This window comes from Bufo bufo, chromosome 1 (genome assembly GCF_905171765.1).
Source record: "Bufo bufo chromosome 1, aBufBuf1.1, whole genome shotgun sequence".
NCBI classification, from domain to species: domain Eukaryota; kingdom Metazoa; phylum Chordata; class Amphibia; order Anura; family Bufonidae; genus Bufo; species Bufo bufo.
In genome coordinates this window covers 234415237-234437288 of record NC_053389.1, presented here as the reverse complement: position 1 = coordinate 234437288, position 22052 = coordinate 234415237, and the positions used below count along the sequence as shown (strand labels likewise).

Sequence of the window (22052 nt, the reverse complement as noted above, 5' to 3'; positions counted from 1 at the left end):
GACTTATAGATCCGCCTTATTTCTACTAAGAGCACTATGGGGGTCTTATTACTACTGAGGGGTCTGTAGAGAGCTTTATTACCACTGGGAGAACAATAGGGGGCCTTATTTCTACTGGGGGCTCTGTGAGGGTATTATTAATACTGGAGGGCTCTTCTACTAATGGGGGCACTCTTGGGGAGCGTTATCACGGTTAGGGGCACTGTAGGGGGCAGTATTACTAGTGGGGGCATTATCACTGTTGGGAGCACTGTAAGTAGCAGTATTACTAAATTAGGGCATTCTAGAAGGGAATTACTATTGGTGGGACTATGAGGAGCACTATTATTATGGGGGGCACACATTTTTCTTTAGGATAGTATTTGGGGGTATTGGGGAGCACAGCGAGCAGTAGGATAACACTGTTGGGACTCGAGGTTGGGGGTTGATAATAGAAAAGTGAGGAAGCTAAGATGTCTGTGTGTCACACTCTGCAGAGACGAGGTGGCTGAGAGAAGTTGTACGGACCGAATGGAGAAGATGATGACAGAGAAGATCTACATTGGAGAAGACGTCACCTGGGAGGCTCTGGATGTTACAGGTATGTGCTGCTGTATAGCAAAATGCAGTGTGCGGGGGAGGGTTGACTTAGAGAACTGGGCCATATTCATTGGGGCTTGGGCCCCGGATCTTTTGAGACCATAGCAACGCCCCTGACAAGAGGTGAAAAAAAAATCAAAGCTATAAATGGATAAATTAGGCTACTTTCACATATGCGATTTCCGTTCTGGTTTTGAGATCTGGCAGAGGATGTCCAAACCGGAGGAAATTGCTTCAATTTTGTCCCCATTCATTGTCAATGGGGACAAAACTGAACAAACCAGAATGGAGTGCACCAGAATGCATTCTGTTCCAGTTTGATGCTTCTTTGTGTCCGGCGTGGAAAACTCAACAAGCTGGATCCGGCACCAAAAACCATGTAAGTCAATGGTGCCAGATCCAGTTTTTCAGATACATAAAAAATGCATCCGACGCCTATTGACTTATAATGGTTTTAGTGCCTGATCCGGTTTCTTCATTTTCGATATAATACAACTGGATCCTTTCTGAACGGATGCGTTCATTTGTATTATTCGAACAGAAGCTTTGTGCTGTGGTTTTGAGATACGTTGCCGGATCTCAAAACCGGACAGCTAAATTTATATATGAAAGTAGCCTTACAGGTTTTACTGAATGTTTTCCCACAAAATCAAATTAATTTGCTCACCTTCTTCTGCTCTACAACATGGTGCTTTCAGATTGCACTGCATTTTTGGGTGACAGGTCCTCTTTAAGTGGGGCAAAGAAGGGCAGGGAAGGTGATACAGGTGCCATTTTGTGGGTCCTTTTTGTGAAGCACCAACCCTTGATATTTTGGTGTTTTCTGGGTTGTTGCGTATGTTTTTGTCCTTGTCACGGCAGTGGGAGGTCCTCGAAGTTGGTGGAATCACAGGTTGTGGAGGATGGGAGGGCTCCACAATTGGTGCTGGACTCCCAGTGGTTTGTTGTGGTGGGTTTAGGTCTGCATCAGTTGGTGCCTCAGAGCTGGCACTCATCCGCTGGAGGCCGGATGAAATTCCCCATATGGGGTTAAGAGGAATAATTGGGGCTTCGAGGACCTTCCCTCATCGTTATGTATATGTTATACATATTAGTTGAATGTTTCTCATATGCTGTTGCATATGGCTGATTTTATTGGCTGATTTGGTGCCTGATATTTTGGGAGAATAGATAATTACAACTCCGCCGTCCTATTCACTTCAGTGGCAATGTGCAGACGGAGTATAACTGTTGGGTTATACTGTGAAGAAAATGTAGTGTAAGGCCCCTTTCACACGGGCGAGTATTCCGCGCGGATTCGATGCGTGAGGTGAACGCATTGCACCCACACTGAATACCGACCCATTCATTTCTATGGGGCTGTTCAGATGAGCACTTATGCGTTGTGTGAAAATCGCAGCATGCTCTATATTCTGCGTTTTTCAAGAAACGCAGGCCCCATAGAAGTGAATGGGGTTGCGTGAAAATCGCAAGCATCCGCAAGCAAGTGCGGATGCGGTGCGATTTTCACGCACGGTTGCTAGGAGACGATCGGGATGGAGACCCGATCATTATTATTTTCCCTTATAACATGGTTATAAGGGAAAATAATAGCATTCTGAATACAGAATGCAAAGTAAAATAGGGCTGGAGGGGTTAAAAAAAAATAGGACCTGTGGTGAGCATTAAATACAGTTACAGGACCTTTGATGACGTCACTCCGGTCATCACATGGTACGTCACATGATCTTTTACCATGATTTTTTTAACCCGTCCAGCGCTGTTTTACTTTGCATTCTGTATTCAGAATGCAATTATTTTCCCTTATAGCCATGTTATAAGGGAAAATAATACAATCTACAGAATACCGATCCCAAGCCCGAACTTCTGTGAAGAAGTTCGGGTTTGGGTACCAAACATGCGCGATTTTTCTCACGTGCGTGCAAAACGCATTACAATGCGGAAAAATCGCGGGTGTTCCCGCAAAGCCCGTGTGAAACCAGCCTAACTCCCGCCGATCTGATAATAATGGACGATCTTGAGGGGAGGACAAGACACGGCAGAAAGAAGTCATCATGTGTTGTCTGGTCCAAATGGAGACGATTTGGAAAGATAATGTCTATATCAGTGGAGACATTACTGGATGTAATAGGTACGTGGTGTTATATTCTATTAATAATTTTGTATTGTATTTGAAAAGAATGTATGCCTTCTACTCAAATTTTTTTCCCATGTAAGGCCCATACATCTGGCTGAGTTTGAGACTCATGTGTTAGAGGTGGAGATTACAGTTGTGTGCATTGATTTAATTTTGGAGTGAAATTTAAAGTTTGCATGTTGCTACAGAGGGACACAGAACCCCCTTCTTGTAATCTGAGGGGAGGTTTACTAATAAAAATGAATAAAATAAAAAACTTAAGTTTACCTATACTTTCAAGAAATATTTTTTCAACTGTCAAAAGTACTCCAATAATATATTTTGTAATACTTCATTTATTATTTTACAATCAAATGAGGCTCCAGAAGTTCAGGCTTTCCTTAAGCGCTCCTCACTGCAGCACATAGAGGATCGTTCCGTAGCCATATATGCAGTGTACGGATTCCGATTTCTACAATATGCGCTGCAGTGATCGATGCCCTGCAGCAATGTGTGCTCCTGCCTGCACCCTCTGCCATAGGATACCATGCACCAATATACTATGCCTGGATGGAGCAGAGCAGCAATGTACTAAGCAGAGCTCCTATCCGTCCTCGCTTGGCTCTGCTAAATCCTGGCATCATCTAGTGGACAGGCCATCATTTAGCAAAAGCTGGACAACCCCTTTAAAATAATAGGGGAGGAAAGCTGTGGGTTGCTCTTCAGTGAATACAGGCACTCAGCAGGTTCAATGTGTCACTGCCAAGGTCATCAATATCTAACCAGTGGGGGTCTGACACCCGGGACCACAATCGATCAGCTGTTTGAGAAGGCACCGGCACTCGCAGTAGCGGTGCTGCCTTCTCGCAAGCTTTGTCTAGGCCAGGTCTTCACATTCAACGGTTCACATGGCCCAGGCGCAACTCAGCCCTATTAAAATGAATGGGGTTGAGCTGCAATACCAAGCACAGTCACTATCAAATGTACGGCACTGTGCTTGGTGAGCAGAGAGAAGGCCGCAGCACTACTGTGAGCATTGGTGCCTTCTCTAACTGCCAATTGGGAGGGCGGTCCTCGGTGTCGATCCAGGGGATAGGTCTTCAGTAGGATTGAGCTTTACTTTGGAGGTGCAATTTGGTAAGTCCGAAGTCTCAAGAATTTGGCGTTCGATTTGACAACTTGAAAACCATTTTAAAACTGCAATCCGAAGTCGGCGTAGGTACTGACTGGTACCGAAGCTGACTTTAGATTGCTGTTTTAAGATGGTTTTCAAGTTGTCAAATAGAATGCCAAATTCTAGAGACTTCAGACTTAAAGGGGTTGTCTCACCTCGGTCTTTCCTGGCTTCCACACACCTCTCAGGGCCTTGATTCCTAGCCTGCTGGGGGGGCGGTGCTGATAGGTTTGATTGAAGCCACAGACGAGCAGGGCAGGGATAATGCAATCCCACCCCCTGCCTGTGCGTGCACGCTCCCGCGTTATAGATTCCACAAGCTGCGGGAGAATGTGACAGAGCACAGGCGAGGTGTCTGGGAGTCACTGCGCATGAATATGTGCGCGCTCGTTCCTGCAAATCCCAGCCACCAGAGCAGTCGGCCAAAGCTCTTTCCATGCGCCTGCACAGCCACCACTGATGGCATTATAGCGGTGGCCGTAGCCCCTAGAAATGAGCAGGCAATTTGGGAGTCTTAGCTGGGGAAAAAGAGTTCACAGAGGAAAAATGGAAAATAGAAGTAAATGGCAAAATCAATCATCACGCTGCAAGGAACAGAATGACTATTGATTAATGAGGTGAGACAACCCCTTTAACGAATTTCACCTCAGGGGAGCCTATACATTTAAATGCTGTACAGAGATGGGTTTCTATACAGCATTCAAAAGAAGTTTTAAATGAAGCGACCTTAGATCTATGATCTGAAGCATGCTTCTCTCAACCCTAGTCACCAGTCAAATCTCAGAAACCCCCTTTAACACCTTTTAATTTAATCATGGTTGTCACTACACTGACCACTTCTCCAAGCTCTTGGGCAGTGGGGGCGCTGTAAGGCCTTTTTCACACGAGCGTGACGGATTGGCTCCGGATGCGTTCAGTAAAACTCGCACCATTTTGTAAGCAAGTTCAGTCAGTTTTGTCTGCGATTGCGTTCAGTTTTTTCCGTGCGGGTGCAATGCGTTTCGATGCGTTTTTGACGCACGTGATAAAAAAACTGAAGGTTTACAAACAACATCTCTTAACAGCCATCGGTGAAAAACGCATTGCATCCGCACTTGCTTCCGGATGCAATGCGTTTTTCACTGAAGCCCCATTCACTTCTATGGGGCCAAGGCTGCGTGAAAAACACAGAATATAGAACATGCTGCGTTTTTCACGCAACGCAGAAGTGATGCGTGAAAAAAAAAAAAATGCTCATGTACACAGGCCCATTGAAATGAATGGGTCAGGATTCAGTGCGGGTGCTATGCGTTCACGTCACGCATTGCACCCGCGCTGAAAACTCGCTTGTGTGAAAGAGGCCTGTGAGGAATATGGATTAATATTTACTGTCAGCCATGTTTCCACACCAACCATCTGCTGAAAGGTAGCAGAGGTAGTGAGCTCCACAGGGGGGCCCTGCTTCAAAGCCAGCCAGCCAGATGGCAGAGAGCCTCTAGCAGTCCACCTTTGTTTACATTTCTCACCTCCATTCAGCCAGCCAGGAACCCAACTAATGGAACAGGAAAGACCTCTGTGCAGGGGGTCTAGGCCAGTTCCCAGTTTAGTCAGAATTATCAGACATATTGGAGCCGGCAGTTCATAAGGAATTACAAATCGTCCGGCCATCACAGGCACAAAACGGATACATATTTGTGTCCCTGTGGCCACGATGAACAGGCCTGTGTTCGGATGCCAGGGAGGGGAGATATACATATCTCCCCACAGAAACCACATAACGGTACCTGGTTGGGACTCTATTTGTAGTCGGAACCAAGGCAGGTCTGTTGGTCCCAGAACCATCTCCCTGTGACCTTCTAGTCTGGAGCGATGAACCCTAAAGGGTTTTGTGGGTCATTTGCTGCCAGCCCAGAAGAGGGGGAGTGGACCCCTCCCTGAGGCCGGGAGGGGCCGGCTACAGTTTAAAAGGCTTGTGCCTGCTAATGCTTGAAATTTTGTTCCGTAAGACTAATTATTGAATGTAATACTACCTCAGACTTATTGGTATGTCCAGTTCTCGACCTTGTACTTTACTGTTTTGTATACTCATTGGATATATTTATACATTATTCAATTATACGATTTAATAAAATAATGATTGAACCGTAAAAGGCTTGTGCCAGCAAGCGGGCATGTCTTTTCTCTAAAGGAGGATCACATCGTGCCATGTGTTTAGAGGGACCTGCTGACATCACTGCCCTCCATGTGAATACAGCGAAGAACTCATCACAACCTAAAAGGACTCATCCATCTGGTAAACTGACTTTTGTTCTGCTTAACCCTGTTTGTACCATACCACCTATATTTGTAACCTCTGACCACTGTATATATTCCTTGTGTGTATAGTGTTATTTCTAGTGAGTCCTTAAGGCAATTAAATATATAATTTAATCTTGTGCTGTCTTGTGTCTCGATCACGAATCCCCACGTCCGTGTTTCGGCCTAGTAATACGCTACGCGGGTTTGTTCCTTACCCTATATAATCCCGTTAGCGGATCGGGCTTATATCAAACAAGGAACTGGTGGCAGTCTTTCCGGGCTGAGAACGCGCTGTTTCACTGGGGCAGTGAAAAGGCTCTCTCAGCTTGTTGCCTCTCTGTGCCCGTGTGGACAGGAGGAGTCTGTGAAAACTGTACCAAGACTGACCTTACCCACTCCTCCAGGAGGGCGTAACGTCACGCCTTGGTAACCAGTGACCATATCGTATGTTGTGAGCTCGACGTAGTTGACGTCAAGCGGGCACGAGGGGTGGTATCCCTCACAGGGCCTAACAATGCTGTGGGGTCACAGGCTGGGGGAGGAAAAGACTCGATAAGTAAAGTTAGAGAAAATAAAATCTCAAAACTACAACAAAGTCACCATTATCAGAAAGCCTATAAACATGGTTTAATACCTATCTGGAGTATCTCCATTTTATGGGTCACCACCAACATACAGTCCCACTCTGAGGAACATCTCTCCCCTCCAACAAAGAGTCCCATGTAAAAAAAACAAAAAAAAAAACAACACCTTCAACCCACTCCAACATACAGCCCCCCCCCCCATGTGCAAAACATCATTCCCCTTCCTTCAGCAAGTAACCCAATTTCCCTCCCTTCAGTCTTCTGCAACATACAGTCCCATGTAAGAATCTTTACTCCACTCCCTTCAGCCCCTCCAACTTACAGTCCCATATGAGAAACTTTACTGGTCTCCCTTCAGTGTCCTCCAACATATAGTCCCATGTAATAAGCTTCACCCACCTCCAACATACAATTATCCCATATAAATAACATCACTCCCCTCCACCAGACAGTCCTATGTAAATAACATCAGTCCCCTCCTGCAGACAGTCCTATGTAAATAACATCAGTCCCCTCCTGCAGACAGTCCTATGTAAATAACATCAGTCCCCTCCTGCAGACAGTCCTATGTAAATAACATCAGTCCCCTCCTGCAGACAGTCCTATGTAAATAACATCAGTCCCCTCCTGCAGACAGTCCTATGTAAATAACATCACTCCCCTCCCTTCAGTCCCCTCCTGCAGACAGTCCTATGTAAATAACATCACTCCCCTCCATCAGAAAGTCCTATGTAAAAAAAAAAAATCACTCCCCTCCATCATACAGTTACATAATAAAATAAACACCTTCCTTCAAAATCTCCACCATACAGTCTCCTGTAATTAAAAAACAAACACAATTTCAAATAAATAAAAAATAGTCCCATGTCAAAGAAACCCCATTTCCCCCTCCACACACGGGGCCACCTGTGACTCCCCTCCTCACCAGCGTGCGTGCACTGGCGCTTCTTTCGTAACCCTCGCGGCCCCGCCCATTAGACTCCACCTCTTCCCGTGACATCAGGAGCAAGTCCCTTCGTATACACGACACAGATGGGTGTGTGGAGAGGTGGAGAACTACATTTCCCAGAAGTCTCCACGCCACTTCCCGTTTAAAGGATCGGGAGTCAGCTGAGCGATTGTAAACAAACTGGGCTTTTTCCTCAAGGGCCTGTAAAGAGCTGTACGGCGTGTTAGGGGCCACAGGACGACTCAGGGGCCCAGTAGTGCTGAGCGTACATCAGTGGGAAGCTGCCATAGAATACCATCTGCTATATTCGGAGCACAAAGCATCAGCGACATGGAGGAAAACAAGGTAAGAGCATAAGGAGCCAAATTCTGCTATAATCTACAGCTGCCTGCTCCATTATAACCAGTGCAGCGCCTACTGGACCGGCCTGCTGGGGAGGAGGACCACTGGCCAGGACCAGGGCTGTCATGACAACCTGGACTGCCACAGGGGAGGGTGATGCCCCCAGGGCTGGACCTCCTGAGCAGCACTCACAATCTCATTGGCTGACTCCTGGAATCTGTTGTCAGTTTGCTGACAGACACGCCCCCTCAGCAGTTTGCTGACAGACACGCCCCCTCAGCAGTTTGCTGACAGACACGCCCCCTCAGCAGTTTGCTGACAGACACGCCCCCTCAGCAGTTTGCTGACAGACACGCCCCCTCAGCAGTTTGCTGACAGACACGCCCCCTCATGTCTTACCTGCTCTATGCTGCATTGCATTGTGGGATAGTGTGTAATCACTAAGGCTCCCACAATGCATTATCATGCTCTCTACAGATGCCAAACAAGCAGGAAACCAGCAGAATTGTGAGCGCAGCTCTGGATGTGATTGGAGTAATACATATCAATGTCAGAATACAGTATCTCAGGCCAATCATCTTTACAGGTATCTGGAGGAAAGGTGAAGAAGCCTGGAAAGAGGGGGAGGAAACCAGCCAAAATTGACCTGAAAGCCAAACTGGAGCGAAGCCGTCAGAGCGCGCGGGAATGTCGAGCCCGGAAGAAACTGCGTTACCAGTACCTGGAGGAGTTGGTGTCCAGCCGGGAACGAGCCATCTGTGCTCTGAGGGAGGAGCTGGAGATGGTAAGTCAAAGACTTCCTAAATACTAGTACCCACTCGAGCCCGTAAAACACTGGCCTGTGATATCCCCTGTGCTGCTTGAGGGTGACATTAAAGGGAACCTGTCACCGGGATTTGTGTATAGAGCTGAGGACATGGGTTGCTAGATGGCCACTAGCACATCCGCAATACCCAGTCCCCACAGCTCTGTGCTTTTATTGTGTAAAAAAACAAAAAGATTTTATACATAGGCAAATTAACCCGAGAGGAGTCCTGTACGTGACTCATACTCAAAATCCAGGTGACAGGTTCCCTTTAATTTAGGTGAATCCTCTGCCATTCTGTGTGCCAGTCCCTAGTGGAGTAGATTTCAGTTGTCATTTATGCCAGTAAATTTGCCGGGGCTGATGGTCCTGCCCCACCAGTCCCCAGTGGTGAAAATGGGATAAAGACGCAACATGGACCCGTGTGACTTTTTAATGGCAGTGTCTGGCATAGAGGGACGTAATACGTGATTCCCATTATCTTCTATTCCTCTACTATATTTCTTGTATCCAGAAGCTGAAAACCAGTATTACAGCTGAGGGTTTGCTGCAGTTGTATCCAGTGTAGGCAGCCCTTTGTGATCTAATCTGCCTTGACTTCAGACTGATACATTGTACCAAACTATCAACTTGTGCTGTGGATGTGATTCAATAGACTGATGCTGTGTCCGCTCTGGACAGGTTTACAGCCTCTGGGTATAGAAAGGAATGCTTCCATGGCTCTCCTGCCTGAAATGGATGATAACAGGGAGCAATAAGACTATGTTGACCTGCAAATGGAAAGGAGATAGAAATGTATAGAAAGTCAGGTGAGAGACATCAGAATCACAAGTCCTGAAGCGCCACCTTGTGGTAGGGTCTCTTTCATACAGTTTCCTGCTGCAGCTGCCTTTTAGGGTTCACATCTCTGCTAAAATAATCCGGTAGTCTGTTTCAGCAGAGCAGGAGTTGCTGTACCCGTCATAGCCAGACACGGCTGTCCACTGCCACATCCCCATTCACTATAATGGGAACCGGCAGCTTTCCATCCTAAATGGTGGCATTTAAGCTAGATCCCATTAAAGTCAATGGGGATCCGGCTATGACAGATACAGATCAGTAATTTGTTACTCTGCCGAAACAGACGACTGGATGATTATATTAGCGGAGATGTGAACCTACCCATACAGTGTAAGGGCTCATGCATGCGGCCTTTCCGTGCATTGGGGACCGCAATGTGCGGTCCCCAATGCACGCGCAGCATCCGTGCGGCGGCCAGGACGGATCAAGACCCATTCAACTTTAATGGGTCCGTGATCCGTCCGCACCGTAAAAAAATAGAACATGTTCTATTTTTTTGCGGTGCGGAGGCACAGACAGAAATGCCACGGAAGCACTCCTTAGTGCTTCCGATCCGCATCTCCCAGATTGCCGATCCATTCAGTGTTTTTGACCCAGAACTGTTCTTGGCTCACAATCAGGCCTCTTGCACACAACCGTATGTTTTTTTTTTTAGAGATGAGCGAACTTCTGTTTTAAGTTCGGCGTCTAAAGTTCGGCTTCCGGTTAGCGGAGGATCTCGATATGGATTCTGAATTCCGTTGTGGTCCGTGGTAGCGGAATCAATAATGGTCATTATTGATTCCGCTACCACGGACCACAACGGAATTCAGAATCCATATCGGGATCCTCCACTAACCGGAAGCCGAACTTTAGACGCCGAACTTAAAACAGAAGTTCGCTCATCTCAGTTTTTTTTCAGTATTTTTGTGGTCCGCTTTTTAACAGATCCACTGTTCCGTTTTTTGTTTCCATTCCATAGTTCTGCAAAAAATTTCCGTACGGTTTCCGCATGCTATCCGTTGTTTGTGGATCGCAAACAGAAGCCTAACATTTTTAATCATTAATGTAATGTGTTTAAACAGTTATACACATGGGCAAAGTAAGCATGGATCTGCAAAAAACGGATGACATACGGATGTGTTCCATATGCATTCCGAATTTTCTGCGGACCCCTTGACTTGAATGGAGCCACGGATCGTTATTTGCAGGCAATAATAGGACAAGTTCTATCTTTCAGCGGAACGGATTTACGGAAATGCGGATACGGAATGCATACGAAGTACATTCCGTATTTTCTGCGGAACCATTGAAATGAATGGTTCCACATATGGACCGCAAACGGAATCCGCAAGAGGCCTCGCTGATCAAACACTGACTCTGCCCTCTTTTATGGCATTTTTTTTTAACCTGCTTATTTTTTGTATTCCTTTTGGTAGCTCAAAGTAAATGTTAAATTATGAAATGCAGGTTTTTTTTGTCTGACATTTTCTCAGATTGGTGACTTTTTATCTCTTGCATGTTGAAGCTGCAGGTTTTTAAGGCATTTTTTTAAATCTTTTTCCCTATAGCGGAAAAAACTTCCTACTCTAAAAAAATCGCAAGCGATATGGAGAAAAAAATACAAGTGGTTTCTTGGACCTTTTTTTATTTTTCTCATAAAAACCTGTAGTGATCATTGTATGCGCCATGTACTGTCCGTGGCCCCTTCCCCTCTGTGGACGTTGACGTGATATGGGTTGTATTATCGTTTACCCTTCTCTGTGTTCTGGTCCATCTAGTACAAGCAGTGGTGTAAAGCGATGGATCAAGGTAAAATTCCATCTGAAATCCGAGCTCTTCTCACCGGAGAGGAACTTAATAAATCTTCAAATTCCAGTAAACAGCAAAGATCCGTAAAAACAGAACCAGCTGAGAAATGAAATGGTGAGTAGCCGCTTATCTCTGCACCACGTACTGGTAATAAGTATGTATGGTATTGTGGGGCGGGGTTGGATAAATTAGGTGTATTGACAAGTCACAGCCTTCCACCCCCCACCCCCTCCGCAAAAATTGAGGAGTATTCCGGTTATATAATGTTATTCCATTTCCACAGGATAGGGGATAACTATTAGATCACTGGATATCCTACAGCTGGGCCCCCCACCGATCAAGAGAACAGGAACCCTGTACCCCATGGAACCCCACCCCAGGTCGAGCATGCAGACAGCACCTCTATTCATATCTATGGGAGTTTCGGAGGTAGCTGAGCTCTGAACTCGGCTGTTCATTTTGGGGGTGGCTGCACGGGGTACGGGGTCCCCATTCTCGTGATCGGTTGGAGTCCTAGCAGCTATTGTCAGTCATATAACCAGAATGCCCAGAAGTATTTTATACTGATGACCTACTCTCAGGATAAGTCATCAGTATCTGAATGGTGGGGGTCTCTGCTGATCAGCTGTTGGAGAAGGCACCGGCGCTCCTGCGAGCACCGCTGCCTTCTCGCCATGTACCAAGCACAGCTCTGTAAATTGTATAGCAGCAGTGCTTGGTATCGCGCTCAGGCCCATTCACTTCAAGGGGGGTGAGCTGCTACTAGGCCTCGTTCATTGGTCACATGGCAGAGAGAAGGCTGCGGTGCTCACAGGAGCGCCGGCGCCCTCTCAAACCGCTGATCGTCGGGGGTCCCGGTTGTTGGACCCTCACCAATCAGATACTGACGACCTATCCAGAGGATTGGTCATCAGTATAAAAATCTTGGAAAACCTCTTTAAAGCAAAACTCCGGGAAAAGTTTTTTATTGTTTGGCGCACTTGTATCTTGCGTCCAGCAAATAGCCATGCTGCAAATTTTCTTTGTGATGGGTTACTTCTAAAATGATCACTCCTTTTCCATTCCTCAGTTGTACTATGTGACCTGCACGCTGACCCTACAGTTCAGCATCTCATAGACACCAGTGTCAGACCCCCCCTTCTCCCCCTCCCACTGATCTGATGGCCATCAATATCAAACCTCTTTAAGGGGTTAAGGCCTTTTTTATTTTTTTTTTCCATCCTTGCATTCTGAAAGCTGTAACTTTTTTTGTTGTTAAAACATTCCCACTGTTGTTGTGTTTTCAACTCTGGTTCACATCACAGTCACAGCCCTCCCTCTGTCTCCTGTTTTTACCTTACCAACATTCGGTTGGATTTAAAGAAGGAGATGGAAGTAGTAAGGCTGAGTTCACACGGGCGAGTATTCAGTGCGGGTGCGATGCGTGAGGTGAACGCATTGCACCCGCACTGAATCTGGACCCATTCATTTCTATGGGGCTGTTCACATGTGCTGTGATTTTCACGCATCACTTATGCGTTGCGTGAAAATCGCAGCATGCTCTATATTCTGCGTTTTCCACGCAACGCAGGCCCCATAGAAGTGAATGGGGCTGCGTGAAAATCGCAAGCATCCGCAAGCAAGTGCGGATGCGGTGCGATTTTCACACGCGGTTGCTAGGAGACTATCAGGATGGAGACCCGATCATTATTATTTTCCCTTATAACATGGTTATAAGGGAAAATAATAGCATTCTGAATACAGAATGCATAGTACAATAGCGCTGGAGGGGTTAAAAAAATAATAATAATAATTTAACTCACCTTAATCCACTTGCTCGCACAGCCGGCATCTCTTCTGTCTTCATCTTAGCTGTGTGCAGGAAAAGGACCTGTGGTGACGTCACTCCGGTCAGCACATGATCCATCATCATGGTAAAAGATCATGTGACGGACCATGTGATGACCGGAGTGACGTCACCACAGGTCCTTTTCCTGCACACAGCTAAGATGAAGACAGAAGAGATGCTGGGCTGTGTGAGCAAGTGGATTAAGGTGAGTTAAATTATTATTTATTTATTTTTTAACCCCTCCAGCGCTATTGTACTATGCATTCTGTATTCAGAATACTATTATTTTCCCTTTATAAACATGTTATAAGGGAAAATAATACAATCTACAGAACACCGATCCCAAGCCCGAACTTCTGTGAAGAAGTTGGGGTTTGGGTACCAAACATGCGCGATTTTTCTCACGCGAGTGCAAAACGCATTACAATGTTTTGCACTCGCGCAGAAAAATTGTGCATGTTCCCGCAACGCACCCGCACATTTTCCCGCAACGCCCTTGTGAACTCAGCATTAAGACTGCAGGATCTGACAACGTAAGGTTTGTTTGTGGTCTGTAACCATGGAGACACAAAACAGTCGCAGTATTTAACCAAGGCCATTTGCAAAGCTCATTTTCATTTTAGAGGCAGAGAAGAAATAAAAATTGGTTGTGAAGGGATATGTGGGTTTTAAGGGCATATACACATGGCGTGTTATGGAACTGTAGGCACTCAGAGTCATCCATACAAAATCAAATTTTGTTTTATTTTGATAGGAGCGGTGTGTTCTTTTATTGGTTGGACACGTCTATGCACAGACGGCTATGTGGAGGAACGGGGGTCTGGCAGCTAAGAATCTATTATGGCCCCTCTGGACCCAAGACCCCTGATCGTAACATCAGACAGGAATGGAAGTCACATTGGACTCATGTTTCTCTTGTGTTTGTGACTGCACGTCACCTCCCTGTCCGTAGCCAAGGAGAGAGACCGACCTTGCTCCCCAAATAGGCTCCAGGGATTAGATACTTGGTGTTCTGCTTTTAGTGCTATAAGAAGCTAGTCTCCTTACTATTCTGTAACTACATGCTCCAGTATGCAATGCAGAATTGTGTCGGTCCATTTAAGAAGAGTTCTTGGGGGTCAGACATGTGCATTCAATGGGTATATCTGAAGTTAGCAGTGGCTGGAGCGTCAGCATCTATTGTCCGTTCTGCTTGATGTTGTCTGTCAGTTCAGCTAACTGTAGCTTTACAGCTCTGCTACATTACAGCCATAGACATACACACAAAGTGCCCTTAAAGGGATTCTCTGAATTTGACAGAAAGTAGCACATCATGTGTCCTGTCCAGAAAAAAACAACCAGTGGTATGCTACAGATATGAGGAAATCCTATCACTGCACAAAATGCAACATTCCACTTCTTAGCTTAAAGGGTAACTCTACCCAAAACAAATCCTTTCCTTACTCCCTTATAACTTCTGGTTTAGTCATCCATAGCTTTGAGTTTCATACCTCTTCTTCATATATTATTGGGGACAACCCCCCTCCCCTCCCCCCAGTTATTAACATCACCAAATGAAATAAGCTAGTTATAGGGGAACTCCAGCAGAATTCATTACAATAGATCATAATCAGCTAGATTAGCATTCTGCAGGTTATCTTGGATAGCATAGCTTGCATCATTCCATATTCTGTGTGTCTGCTCAGGTAAAACCGAATAACAGAACTGAATGTTATACGTTATTTAAAGGGACAGTACACCTGGGACTTGTGTAGAGACAAAACTGTGCAGAATTTCTTGTGCAATAAAATAATGAAAACTCTGAGAGGTGACCTGTTCATTCTGTACAACAGATTTCTGATAATCCGACGTGTCTCGGGTAGGGCTGCAGCTATCGATTATTTTAGCAATCAAGTATTCTACCAATTTAATCCAACAATTAATCAAGTACTCTAATATGAAAAAACGAATTAAAAAAACATTCTATAAAAATTAATCAGCCCCTCCCATGCCATCATCAGCCCACCCTCCATGCCATCAGTCCTCAGCAGTGCCATCAGCTGCCCCCTCAGTAGCATCAGTTCCTCCTCCAGTGCCATCAGCTCCCCCAAGTGCCATGAACTCCCCTGTACCATCAGCTCCCCCCAATGCCATGAACTACCCCATGCCATCACTTTCCCCACTCCCCCTCCTAGCCATCAGTGCCCAGCCGCAGCGCCAGTCAAATACTTACCTCTCCTGCTAGGGGCGCCACCGACACTCCACAGATCTTGCATCCTCTTCTTCACACGATGCATTGGGACCTGACCTCACACAGCGTCAGGTCATACTTCCTGATGATGTGTGTACGTCAGGAGGACAGTGCAGCGCCAGCCGGAGGGAGCGGTGATTAATAAGGTGTCAAGTTACTTGATTAATTTGAGTACTCGTTTCAACCCTAGTCTCAGGGTTATTGGAATTATTTTGGGGCATTTTGTAGTGTCTTTTCAAATCACTTTACAGGTGATGAATAAAACTGGTTTCCTTGCAGGATACTAAGGCCCCTTTCACACGAGCGAGTTTTTCACGCGGGTGCAATGCGTGACGTTAACGCATAGCACCCGCACTGAATCCTGACCCATTAATTTCAATGTTTCTGTGTACATGAGTGTTTGTTTTTGTTTTTTCACTCATCAGTTTTTCGTTGCATGAAAAACACAGCATGTTCTATATTCTCAGTTTTTCACGCAGCCCTGACCCCATAGAAGTAAATGGCTTCAGTGAAAAGCGTATATTGCATCCGCAAGCAAGTGCGGATGCAATGCGTTTTTCACTGACGGTTGCTAAGTAATGTTTGTAAACCTTCAGTTTTTTATCACGCGCGTGAAAAACGCATCAAAACGCATTGCACCCACCCGGAAAAAACTGATCGCAATCGCAGACAAAACTGACTGAACTTGCTTGCAAAATGGTGCGAGTTTCACTGAACGCATCCAGAGCCAATCCGTCACGCTCGTGTGAAAGAGGCCTAAGTCATCCATGTTCTGTCAGTGGCTTTCATCGTTGCATAGATTTCAGTGGGAGTGCAGCAGAGACCGAAGTAGTGCATGTCTCTGTTTTTCTATGTGTTTCCACTGTATGTGGAGAATCACTGACGTCTGAATAAACACATTGAAATCAATGGGTACGTGTGCTGTCCGTAGAGAATATTTGGTGCAGACGCTTTTGTTTACTTTATATTAACTATTGGTTGCCTTATTATGCAACCGAATTTTATGCCAGAACAGTGGTGCAAAATGTTGCATCTTAGGTCACACCCATTTTCTGTTAAGACAGGCCCCCGTGGCAAGCTATATACTGTGGATTTTTCTAAAACTAGATGTGCCTTTGCTGCATTTTACAACAAAGTCTGGGTGCACTCAGAATAGTAAATGTGGGCCAGTGTGTCTTCCGACAATTCCATTCCCTGTAGTGCATGGATAAATATCTATATATACGCTACTGACAAAACATTAGGAATTTCAGTATGAACCTAAAATGCACTGTAGCCTTTACAGGTGAACTGAATGTGACCTTTTCTAAACTTTTGATTGTTTCAGTACTTTTTGCACAACTTGCTGTTCTCTAACAAGTAGCTTAACGGCAAAATTCACAACAGGTGTTTGGTCCATGAATCGCCCAATAAATTTCCTGGTTCAATTAGAATTCGTATTTAAACAGTCCTCCTCATCATGCTGTTCACATTTTGACATCATGAGACCAAGACAACACATAATAATTGATCAACAGTACCTCGCCATTGCGAGGCTTTAAAGAGGACCTTTCATCTGGCAAAAAATTGTGAACTAAGTATCATGATATGTACAGCGGTGCCCAGGGATCTCACTGCACTTACTATTATCCCTGGGCGCCGCTCCGTTCTCCTGCTATGCCCTCCGGTATGTTCGGTCACTTGGCCAATCGCAGCGCAGAGCTCACAGCCTGGGAGAAGGAGACGCCCAGGAGAACAAGGGCAGTCTCCTCCTACTATAACCAAGTGACCGAACATACCGGAGGGCATAGCAGGAGAACGGAGCGGCACCCGGGGATAATAGTAAGTGCAGTGAGATCCCTGGGCGCCGCTGTACAGATCATGACACTTAGTTCACAATGTTTTGCCAGGTGAAAGGTCCTCTTTAACCACCTCAGCCCCCCTAGCTTAAACACCCTTAAAGACCAGGCCACTTTTTACACTTCTGACCTACTCTACTTTCACCGTTTATTGCTCGGTCATGCAACTTACCACCCAAATGAATTTTACCTCCTTTTTTTCTCACTAATAGAGCTTTCATTTGGTGGTATTTCATTGCTGCTGGCATTTTTACTTTTTTTGTTATTAATCGAAATTTAACGATTTTTTTGCAGAAAAATGACATTTTTCACTTTCAGTTGTAAAATTTTGCAAAAAAAACGACATCCATATATAAATTTTTCTCTAAATTTATTGTTCTACATGTCTTTGGTAAAAAAAAAAAATGCTTTGGGTAAAAGTTATAGCGTTTACAAACTATGGTACAAAAATGTGAATTTCCGCTTTTTGAAGCAGCTCTGACTTTCTGAGCACCTGTCATGTTTCCTGAGGTCCTACAATGCCCAGACAGTACAAACACCCCACAAATGACCCCATTTCGGAAAGTAGACACCCTAAGGTATTCGCTGATGGGCATAGTGAGTTCATAGAACTTTTTATTTTTTGTCACAAGTTAGTGGAAAATGATGATTTTTTTTTCTTACAAAGTCTCATATTCCACTAACTTGTGACAAAAAATATAAAATTCTAGGAACTCGCCATGCCCCTCACGGAATACCTTGGGGTGTCTTCTTTCCAAAATGGGGTCACTTGTGGGGTAGTTATACTGCCCTGGCATTTTCCAGGGGCCCTAATGTGTGGTAAGTAGGTAAATGACCTGTGAAATCCTAAAGGTGCTCTTTGGAATGTGGGCCCCTTTGCCCACCTAGGCTGCAAAAAAGTGTCACACATGTGGTATCGCCGTATTCAGGAGAAGTTGGGCAATGTGTTTTGGGGTGTCTTTTTACATATACTCATGCTGGGTGAGAGAAATATCTCGGCAAAAGACAACTTTTCTCATTTTTTTTATACAAAGTTGGCATTTGACCAAGATATTTGTCTCACCCAGCATGGGTATATGTAAAATGATACCCAAAAACAAATTGCCCAACTTCTCCTGAGTACGGCGATACCAGATGTGTGACACTTTTTTGCAGCCTAGATGCGCAAAGGGGCCCACATTCCTTTTATGAGGGCATTTTTAGACATTTGGATTCCAGACTTCTTCTCACGCTTTAGGGCCCCTAAAATGCCAGGGCAGTATAAATACCCCACATGTGACCCCATTTTGGAAAGAAGACACCCCAAGGTATTCAATGACGGGCATGGCGAGTTCATAGAATTTTTTTTTTTTTGGCACAAGTTAGCGGAAATTGATTTTATTTATTTTTTTCTCACAAAGTCTCCCTTTCCGCTAACTTTGGACAAAAATTTCAATCTTTCATGGACTCAATATGCCCCTCACGGAATACCTGGGGGTGTCTTCTTTCCGAAATGGGGTCATATGTGGGGTATTTATACTGCCCTGGCATTCTAGGGGCCCTAAAGCGTGAGAAGAAGTCTGGAATATAAATGTCTAAAAATTTTTACGCATTTGGATTCCGTGAGGGGTAGGGTGAGTTCATGTGAGATTTTATTTTTTGACACAAGTTAGTGGAATATGAGACTTTGTAAGAAAAAATAATAATTTCCGCTAACTTGGGCCAAAAAAATGTCTGAATGGAGCCTTACAGAGGGGTGATCAATGACAGGGGGGTGATCAATGACAGGGGGGTGATCAGGGAGTCTATATGGGGTGATCACCCCCCTGTCATTGATCACCCCCCTATAAGGCTCCATTCAGATGTCCATATGTGTTTTGCGGATCCGATCCATGTATCCGTGGATCCGTAAAAATCATACGGACATCTGAATGCAGCCTGACAGGGGGGTGATCAATGACAGGGGGGGTGATCAATGACAGGGGGGTGATCAGGGAGTCTATATGGGGTGATCACCACAGTCATTGATCACACCCCTGTAAGGCTCCATTCAGACGCCTGTATGTGTTTTGCGGATCCGATCCATCTATCAGTGGATCCGTAAAAATCATGCGGACGTCTGAATGGAGCTTTACAGGAGGGTGATCAATGACAGGGGGGTAATCAATGACGGGGGGTGATCAGGGAGTCTATATGGGGTGATCACCACAGTCATTGATCACGCCCCTGTAAGGCTCCATTCAGACGTCCGTATGCGTTTTGCGGATCCGATCCATCTATCAGTGGATCCGTAAAAATCATGCGTACGTCTGAATGGAGCTTTACAGGGGGGTGATCAATGACACGGCGGTAATCAATGACAGGGGGGTGATCAGGGAGTCTATATGGGGTGATCAGGGGTGATCAGGGGCTAATAAGGGGTTAATAAGTGACAGGGGGGGGTGTAGTGTAGTGTGGTGCTTGGTGCTACATATTGCTGAGCTATCTGTGTCCTCTGGTGGTCGATCCAAACAAAAGGGACCACCAGAGGACCAGGTAGCAGGTATATTAGACGCTGTTATCAAAACAGCGTCTAATATACCTGTTAGGGGTTAAAAAAAATCACATCTCCAGCTTGCCAGCGAACGATCGCCGCTGGCAGGCTGGAGATCCACTCGCTTACCTTCCGATCCTGTGAACGCGCGCGCCTGTGTGCGCGCGTTCACAGGAAATCTCGCGTCTCGCGAGAGGACGCACCGGCGCGTCCACCCAGAAGAGCAGGGCCGCCGCAAAGACGCAATCCTGCGTACAGCGGTCCTGAGGAGGTTAAAGGGACACTGACAGGCCCAATAAGCATAATTATCCATATATATTCATACACAGGTCTTCTAATGTATATTAAAAACATATAAGTATAACCCCTGTCCACCTTATAAATACAGCAAACTCATGTTTTATAACCTGAAGTAATCACTCTTCTTTCTGCCCAAGGGGCAGCGTTTCAGCTTCACTTCTGCCCAGCCAGCCGCCCCCCAACCGCCGTTTTGAAGTGCTGCCCCGCTCATCAATATTCACTTCGCTGGGCGGCTTCTGCTGTCCCCGACGTTCCGAGATCCTGCGCATGCCCAATAGAAAGCTATGGGCATGGGATTCACTTTCAGCTTCTGCGTGAGGGTGCCGGGCGCATGCGCAGAAGCTGAAAGTGAGTCCGATGCCCATAGCTTTCTATTGGGCATGCGCAGGATCTCGGAACGTCGGGGACAGCAGAAGCTGAAACGCCGCCCCTTGGGCAGAAAGAAGAGTGATTACTTCAGGTTATAAAACATCAGTTTGCAGTATTCATAAGGTGGACAGGGGTTATACTTATATGTTTTTAATATACATTAGAAGACCTGTGCATGAATATATATGGATAATTATGCTTATTGGGCCTGTCAGTGTCCCTTTAAGCAGAATGTTCTCAGACGGAAGTGGCCACTGAGCTTAGAGTGTTCCAGAGTGTCATCATCAGGTTGCAACAGAGAGACTAGAAGAGTCACAGGCATAAAAGTGGACATCCTTTGGCCACATCCTACACTGATGACTGCTTCATTGTGAACAATGTCCTGCGGAACCGGATAAAGAATGCCACACAACTCCAGCTACATTTAAGGGAGGTCAGAGGCACCCAAATATTAAGTCAGACCATTCGACTGTAGTCTGCGTGCTAGACGACCTGCAAGGGTACCTGACCACACCACCAGGCACAGACGTCATCGTCTTGCATGGGCCAGGGAGCATCTACGCTGGATGAGGGATCGGTGGGCCTCCGTGCTGTTCACTGATGAAAGTTGATTTACGCTAAGCAGAAATGATGGCCGCCAACAATGTTAGAGACATGGAGAGCGCTATGTATCAGACACTGTTGTCACCAGACAAGCCTTTGATAGTGGTGTTACAGTGTGGGCAGGTGTGTCTAGACCAGGCATCCTCAAACTGTGGCCCTCCAGCTGTTGTAAAACTACAACTCCCACAATGCCCTTCTGCAGGCTGATACCTGTAGGCTGTTCGGGCATGCTGGGAGTTGTAGTTTTACAACAGCTGGAGGGCCGCAGGTTGAGGATGCTTGGGCTAGAGTCTAGACAATGCAGAACGGCCCTACACTTTTTGATTGGTACAGTGACAAGCTCATACCACTTGAATAACATCATTAATCCAGTCATTGTGCCTCTGCATGAACAACACAGGCCTAATTTCATCTTAATGGATGACAATGTGCCAGCTTATCGAGGTTGCATCATTAGGGGATGGCTGCTGGAGACTGGGGTACCTCAAATGGAGTGGCCTGCACTTTCTCCAGACCTGAATCCCATTGAAAACCTATGGGATCAGCTGAGTCACCGTGTAGAGGCTCGTAACTCTGTACCCCAGAACCTCAATGATCTGAGGGCTGTCCTTCAAGAAGAGTGAGATGCCATGCCTCAGCAGACAATAAGGCGACTTGTGAACAGCATGAGACGTCGTCGTCGTCAAGCTGTAATAGATGCTCAAGGCCACATGACAAGTTTTTGAGACATTGACTTTTTTGTGGTGGTATACCCACCACTGGTGTTCGCTTTTGTTTCAATTAATTGTTTGAGATGTGGAAATCATAATTTCATACTTCTACTTAAATGCCCTACTTTCATGGTATAATATGACTGTAGCGTAAACTTTTTACGTTTTCCATAAATTTCACCCGAAAGCCAAAGATATATATATA

The 22052-nt window shown here is 45.7% G+C and overlaps 1 protein-coding gene across 1 annotated transcript; it reads left to right on the top strand.

Annotated features, from left to right (window-relative positions):
* The first annotated feature begins 7766 nt into the window (after positions 1 to 7766).
* CREBL2 (cAMP responsive element binding protein like 2) lies at positions 7767 to 14886 on the top strand. The gene is made up of 4 exons (XM_040437090.1): positions 7767 to 8024; positions 8608 to 8805; positions 11427 to 11571; positions 14040 to 14886. The coding sequence occupies exons 1-3, from the start codon at positions 8010 to 8012 to the stop codon at positions 11565 to 11567; spliced, it is 354 nt and encodes a 117-aa protein (XP_040293024.1). The 5' UTR covers positions 7767 to 8009; the 3' UTR covers positions 11568 to 11571; positions 14040 to 14886.
* Positions 14887 to 22052: the final 7166 nt, after the last annotated feature.